Consider the following 7,961-nt stretch of genomic DNA (forward strand, 5'->3'; position numbering starts at 1 on the left):
AGCAGCCCTGGCTACAAGCTCCCCAGGCGAATGGTGCCTCTGGGGCTGGCCAGGGGGTGCTTCCCAGTTCCCTGTGGGGCAGTGTGAGGAGGCACCTCGCTTCGGGGCAGTGAAGGCAGCTCAAAGACCAGGGGCAGCAGCTGCAGCTGCCCAGAGGACTCACAAGGAGAGGGGAGGAGGCTGAGGGAACCCTCCACAAGGGATGGGTGAGGGGCTGCCGGCTCTACAGGCAAGGGGTGACATAACTGGACTCCTGAGCCCCACAGGGGTGCCACAGAAAGAATGTAGTTGGTCTAGGGAGCCGTGGAGGTTGAAAATCTCTTCTGTAGGAGGTACATCTGTACACTCCTACAGTTGGGGGTAAAGCCAGGACAAACCTAGAACGCAGGCTGCAATGATGTAATTGAGCATTATCTATGTATTTTCCCCCGAGGCAATAATTAGGGCTTTCTGCAGATGACTTGACAACTTTGGTGCACTATGGGGTTCTATTATTTAAGTCCCCTAAAACCTGCAATTGTTGTGACATACTCTGTTGCTGGGAGAAGCTATTTTCCACTACTCGTATTTTATAAAAAGCGGGTGCTTAGGCAAGTGCATTGTGGAGATGGCAGCACCGCCTGTTGGCAGCCATTTTGGGATGTGCCTGCAAAGGAAAAAGAAGAATAAAGGAGATGAAAGAAAGGCAACCAGAACAACCCGGTGTGTCAGTTAATAATTTATCATCAAAAGGAGTTCAGGAGCAGAACACAGCTCAGAGTAAAAAAAAAAAAAAAAGTCCAAAAAGAGCATGCACGTTTATCAGATAGACTTCCTCCGCAGCTGGGAGTGCTCCCGGCAGCTGGGACTATTGGACGACAGAGTGCTCCTGGGGGAAGACAAGCCAGTGTGGTCCTTACCGCCCAGGGAGACTTCCATGATTTTGTAAGAAATGGAATTGTAATACACAAGGTTGGTGTGGCAGTTGAAGGCCTCTGGTTGGGAAGGAACCGGGCTCCTGCTTAGCCGCGGCCGGTAGCACAGGCAGTTGCAGAAGGAAGGGACTCTCGTGGTGGAGCCTGAGGACTTGCCCCTCTGTCTCCCGGCCTCTTCTTGCATCAATGGCAGGAGGTTCATCTGACTTGTCCCATCTTCGATGGGGAGCAGGAGGTCGTTCCTGCCCCGGTTCTCCTCCCGGCTGATGTAATTCCTGGCCCTCCTCAAAGACGCCCTTTCCTCTTCGTCCCGCCGCTCGTCTTCAGAGTTCATAATCAAAAACCGAAAGACGACCAAGTTCAGGAAAGCCCCGATCACCGTCAAGCCCACCAGGATATACATGAAGCTGAAGGCGACGTAAGGGGGCTTCTTCTGCAAAGCTTCGTGCTTCTGGAGGGCCACAAAGTCTCCAAACCCAATGGTGGTCAAGGTTATGAAGCAGTAATAAAAGGCGTGGAAGAAAGTCCAGCCTTCAAAATAGGAGAAGGCGGCTGCTCCGATGCCCAGAGTCCCCATGCAGGAGAGGAAGCCCACCACGACCATGTTCTTCATGGAGACGGTTGGCTGCCTCATTCCCAGGCACCTCTTAATTTTCTTCAGCACCATTCGGACCAGGATGTTCATGCGCTCGCCAAGGCTTTGGAACATCACCAGGGTGAGGGGAATGCCGAGGATCGCATAGAACATACAGAAGACTTTGCCAGCATCCGTTCCAGGCGCGGCATGTCCGTAACCTGCGGCAAAAGAAGAGAAAATGTAAGCATTTCTCTAGATTGCGTATTAACGCAATGGAGAACCATGTCAACACAATCCTTTGTCACAGAATTATTTCCCCTCCTGCCCGCCCACAAAATGTTTTATTTAGTCCATTCCTCCAAGGAGCTCAGGATGAAACACAGAAGCCCATTTCTGAACTCAGCAAGTGGCCCAAGCATACCCAGAAAGCTTCCTGGATGAATAGGGTGACCTGAACCCAGGTCTCATGAATCCAGTTCTGTATCTTTCCTCTGATTTTGGGAGGGCATTATTGTTGCTACAGGTCATTTTTAATTGGTACTGCAATTCTAATCAATTTTAATTTGTATGTTGCCCAGAGAACTCAGGTTATCAGCTGACCCAAAATATGAAATAAGTAAATATTTGCTTTGATTGCATTATAGAGGTTCTCAAGCACTTGCCCAAATTATCAGTCTGATGACCCCACATGTCCTAATTTTCAGCAGTTTTTCATATCACCCACTACATTCACTTCTAATTTAATCAAGTGTAAGCTTCACTCGGTGTACAGTTGGTATTGCCTTTGATGCGCATCATCATTGAATGAAACAACTGCTCCAGGAGATAAGGTGAGCCATAGGGAAACCCGAGACTGCAGACGGGGGGGGGGGGAATGTTAATGTTTGTCCACCATCAATAGCAGCTTCCTGGGCCCTGTTTTCAAAACAGTCAGATAAACAAGGAGAGAGGACCACACCAAGGTGGCTGCAATAAGCCCAACAGCGCTACAATTCCTCACGGCAGTTGTTCAGCTGTACAAGTCTAATGGAAGCTGGTAACCTCTGCGATACACGGAGGAATAAGTAATTGGACGGACCATTACACTACAACTTGCTGTAACTGTTGTGGACAGTATCATAGAATCATAGAATAAGTAACTGGACGGACCATTACACTACAACTTGCTGTAACTGTTATGGACAGAAGAGCCATCAAAAACCTTATTCTAGTCCCAGCAAATACAAACTCTACCATTTAGGCCCATTTACACTCCATGAGATTAGCCCATCAGACCAAACAGCCTCCAAGTAACAGATCGAAAGCCTGACTCATTAAAGAGCAATCATCTATTGCTGTTGCCATTTTGCTGAGTTATTGGATTGAAGATGTTTAATAGTAATCGACCGTTTCTTTTATTCTGAGGATTTTTGATGCAATTTTCATTGAGCTTCCAGCAGATTGCTTTAGATCTCATCAAATTTGCCTTGGACACTCTTCAGTGGAAATACAGATGACAGACTTTAAAAATAAATAAGGCTTAAATCATCCATGGGTAATCTATGACACATCGTAGCATATTTCAGTATATGAAAATATTTCTGATCCTGTATTATGATTCCTTCTGCCCTCGTACCATCTAACAACAATCCATTAAAAGCCATAATAAGAAACAGAACAAAACAACAAAATCCCACAGCAAAAAGTAGTAGAACGAACAAGTCTCACCCTCTTGAATGCTGTGAAAGAGCCAGATTTTTGCTGCTCATTAAAAGACAAGCAGGGACAAGGCCAGGTGGGCCTCTTTGGAGGGAAAAAGAATCCCACAAACAAGGATCAAATGTTGTGTATCCGCTTGTTCATCTCATACCTTTTTAAATGTACGGTAAGCACCTGCCAAATTTGGCAGGGGGTTGGACTGGATGGCCCTTGTGGTCTCTTCCAACTCTATGGTTCTATGATTCTATGAATTTCAGATGATGGAGGGTGACAGAGCTCCACCTCCTTGATGTTGACCTTAATTCCCAAATATCTTAGCAAACCATACACCCATGTAGGGGAAATGCTATCCATAACATAGCTGTCAAATATTTGATGCTAGATGAAGGCTAGGTCCAGAAAATGGTTTAAAGCAGCCTTTCCCTACCCTGGTCCATTTCTCTTGGACTACAATACCCATGTGCTGCAGCTAGCATGGCCAATGGTCACGGGTGACAGAAGTTGTAGTTCAAAACATTTGGGGTAGCCTAGTCTAAAAGAATGAGGGGCTTCTGCAAGCCAAGGGTGTCTAACTATCAACCCTACCCATATTGTTGGGTTACAACTTCCATCAGACCCAGTCAGCATGGTCAATGGTCAGGAATGATGGGAGTTGTAGTGGGAGGACCACATGTCAGCCACACTTGCTGTAGACTATCTGGATGGAAGCCCACCTAGAAACCACATGCAAGTTGTTTTGAGTTCAGAGGATGAGTGTGGAATAGGTGTAATAATAGGGATGGTGCTCTTGGCCCCACATAGTATTCCTCCTGCATCTGTTGCCATGGTGACCTAGTAGTCACCAGGCAGTTTGTCTGGAGGAAGACAAGCCATGAAACCAGGTTCAGATGACAAAGCCAAAACATGGCTTGGCTCACAGCGGTGCAGGAGCCCACACTTTCAAACAATGCTGTAGTTTGGCTTAGCATTATGTGCAAACCAGCTCACTGGGCCAAAGTTTTCATTGAGCTGTCCATCATGGCCCCAAGATCTGTTAAGTCTCACCACCAACACAGACCTCAGTTATTTCTTTACAATATTTATTAATTGCCTTTTGCTGATCATTGGAGGACCTCCCAAGCCAATATACAGTCCCTAAAAATATGCAGATTTGGAATTTGGAGCCCAGTGTGTATCGCTTTACACTTACAGTCGTACCTCGGGTTACGTACACTTCGGGTTGCGTACTTTTCGGGTTACAAACTCCGCTAACCCAGAAGCACAACCCGAAGCGTGCGCGATTCGCGCATGCGCAGGTGTGTTTTCACGGTCTGCACATGCGCAGAAGCAGGTTTTTTGGTTTGCGCATGCACGGACCGAATTTTCGGGTTACGTACTTTTCGGGTTACATACAGTGACCCGGAACCAATTAAGTATGTAACCCAAGGTACCACTGTACATTAAACATCACCTGCCATTTTGTTGCCCGCTTACCCAAGTTCGGAAAGATCCTATTGGAATGCTTGTAGTTTTTCCCACCAGCATCCTGTCACCTGCAGAATTGGCCACCACTGCTAACCCCCAACTTAAGAGCACTTATCAAAAAACAAACAAACCCTGGTCCCAATAGAGATTCTTGGGGGACCCCAATTCTTACAGCCCTCAATTAATGGACCTGTCCATTTATTCCTACTCTCTTCATCCTTTTTAAAATCCAGTTACCAATCCATAAAAGGCTCCATCCTCTTATCCCATGACAACAACATTTACTCAAGAGCCACTTCCCCTTGCCTCATGGCAGGGACACCTCTGGGTGCCAGTTTCCTACAGCAGAGACAGCAAGAGGACAAAAGGCTGCATGCTGATGATGAGAGCATTATGCACAGCCGACGGGAGTGACATACATGCCACAGCAATATGACAACAGCATGGAATGTCCATTTATTATGCCAGACGTCTGCTGGTCCAAAGCCACCAGGACACTCTCCTGTTCCTTCTGGTTTACCTCGCCCCTTGTGGGAAAGTGCCATCATTGATGCTAACTGTACTTTGCAAAGAACAGGCAGTTCAAGATGAATGTCCTGGATACAGACAATGTAGACAGTATTTATATTTGCAGCAAACGGAGCAATTGCTTTTATAATGGGATGAGAGGGGAGCTGCTATTGAACAATTGTTGTCCTTTCTTATTGCAATGTCTAAAAGGTTGTTTTTTCCACTGAGGATCAATAAAGAACTTCATAGTTGCTCATTAAAATGAGTAATAATAATAATATTTAATAATATTTATTATTTGTACCCCGCCCATCTGGCTGGACACTAGCTTCCCAGACAGTGAATGGCATGATTCTCAGTGACCCAAAAATGCCAGGGAAAGAACAGGGACAGGTCTGCCTGCTGAGTTGTTTGCTCCCTGCAGTAAGCACCCATAGGTGCCCTTAACTCTTCACCAGCTACTAGCCATAATGGCTATGTTGCACCTGCACTGTCAGAGGCACTGTGCCTCTGAATACCAGTTGCTAGAAATCGCAGGTGAGTAGAGTGCTGGTGTGCTCATGTCCATCTTTGCAGGCTTCCCACAGATATCTAGTTGGCCACTGTGTGAAGAGGAAGTTGGACTACATGGCCCATGGGCCTGACCCAGCAGGGATTGTCTGGAGTTCTTACATACTGACACCATATAATGCAGAGAGGCAAACAACCTGCACCCCTATAGATGTTGGACTCCCATTGGGCCAGCGGTAAGAGATTACAAGAGTTAGGCGTCGGTGCAGAAATTATAGGTGGCGCAGTGGAAACTGCAACAAGAGTGAGCATGAGAGGATCCTGGTTGCTTTTAATGTGGCTTTGGAACTGCCAAAGCCTGTAGACACTTGGTTTTATATGGTGGCAATTTATGCTCATCTCTCAAGAAGCAAAAGTGTCCTCAAATTCACTTGATCATTGTGTAGTGGTATTGATATGCTTGAAGAGGGTTGGATATCTGCTGAATGGGCAGTGCTGGGTCTGAAGCTTGGCTGAGAAATCATGTATTTTGCCAAGAAAACTCTGCCCCCAATTTCAGGTGAGAGAAGGCTGGCTGTGGCTACACGGTACTGGAGACAAAGCACTCGGTACATACTTGCAGGTGCCCTTCACTGTAGTTGCTCCATGTTTTCTAGGGCTGAAGCCCAGGTTGAAATTTGACCCTGCTGATGCCCAGCCCATGTGGACTAAAAATAGCTCATGGTCTCCTGGAGGACCCACTGATCAATTTCTGCCAGAACATCTAAAGCTTGTTGGAAGTTGGCTTCTTGCTTAGAACGATAGACTAGATGGAACTTGAGCTGGTCCAGCAAGGAACATCTTATATTCTTAAAACGAGAATGTTCTACTCATGAGGTCTTTCAACATGTTTGGAAATGACATTAAGCCAGATGTGTGGAGAGGGTGCAAGAAGGCACACACTGCTGCCATTCCTGATCTCCTGGGCATTCAAGGGCTCTCTATGCACAGTCTACACATGCACAACCTGAGCACATGAAGGCTGCCCCTCCCTACTGCATGAACCTTACGAAATGTATGTTGCAGATCACACTATGGCAAAATGCATACAACCTGCATGTACATATATTGGTTCACACACCGAGCCAATGAAGGGATAGAGGTTCATAATCAACTTCCCTTCCGCACATTTCAGCCCAGCATGGTTAACTCTGGTGTAAAAATGGCTAGGTTGACTAGCTTGATACAGGTTAAGTCTTTACTGATTGCAAAGATGAACGCCTGCATTGTACATTTAATGCACATCAGTGGACTGTGATGGGGATCTGGGGAGGTGGAGAAAGGGGTCAAATTGAGCAAGGCGGTAACAAGCCCACACTGACTCCTGTTGCAGGAGTGTGAAACCTGTGGCCTTCCAGATGTTGCTGGACTGGACTCCAACTCCCATCGTCCCTGGCCATTGACCATACTGGATGGGGTTGATGGGAGTTGGGAGTCCAAGGACTTCCACAGGCTTTCCTCTCCCTGCCCTGGAGAGTGACAGAAGACAGCCCGGCGCACCCAGCGATGGGTTGCTTTGGGGATCGCCCTAAATGGGAAGGGGGATCTCGCCGCGCACTCACCGATGGTGGTGATGACCGTGATGGCGAAATAGAAGGAGCCGGCGAACCTCCACTGCGTGCCGGCTCGGTGCGGCTCGGCCCGCAGCGCCAGGCGCTCGAACTCTCGGTAGTCCTCGGCGGTGAAGCGGTACTTCCTCCGCAGGCCGCTGCGCTTCTGCTCCAGGAGGCGCTTGTGGCCGATCTCGGCCTCCGACTCCAGCGCATCGAAGACGGCGGCGCCCACCAGCAGGTAGGAGAAGACGCACACGATCAGCGACAGCGTGCGCAGGTTCTGCCGCTTCATGGCGAGGCCGGCCGGGCGGGCGCCGCTGCCCCGGGCACAGCGCATCAGCTGGGGGGTCGCCGCCGCCGCATGGCACCGCCGCGCGCGCCAACGAGAAGCCCCGGGGAACTGCCGGCCTCCGCGGGCGACGGCCTCCTCGGAACCCGGGGCATTCGCGGCACAGCCTCTCCCCAGGGGCCGACCACCCCAGCTCCCGCTCACATCTAGGGTCGCTTCTCGTCGCGCAAGCGGCGGCTACCGGGAGCGCCCCCCCCCTCCGGAGCCCCGGTTCCCGCGAGGCACCGGAGGCGGCTCCGTTCGTCCTCAGCGCCTCGGTGAAGCTCCCTCTTTGCGCCGATCGCAGCCACGCAGCTCCATAGGCGAGGAAGAGGACCCGCCGCTGCTCCCCGCGTGCTCCCGCCGCA

The 7,961-nt window shown here is 49.1% G+C and overlaps 1 protein-coding gene across 1 annotated transcript; it reads right to left on the minus strand.

Moving 5' to 3' along the window:
* Positions 1–707: 707 nt before the first annotated feature.
* KCNK15 (potassium two pore domain channel subfamily K member 15) lies at positions 708–7,629 on the minus strand. Its single transcript, XM_033153441.1, has 2 exons — positions 7,275–7,629; positions 708–1,709 (listed from the first exon to the last, which is right to left on the minus strand). Exons 1-2 carry the CDS (start codon positions 7,600–7,602, stop codon positions 802–804), a joined length of 1,236 nt encoding a protein of 411 aa, XP_033009332.1. The 5' UTR covers positions 7,603–7,629; the 3' UTR covers positions 708–801.
* Positions 7,630–7,961: the final 332 nt, after the last annotated feature.

The sequence above is a fragment of the Lacerta agilis genome, chromosome 6, assembly GCF_009819535.1.
Source record: "Lacerta agilis isolate rLacAgi1 chromosome 6, rLacAgi1.pri, whole genome shotgun sequence".
Taxonomy (NCBI): Eukaryota; Metazoa; Chordata; class Lepidosauria; order Squamata; family Lacertidae; genus Lacerta; species Lacerta agilis.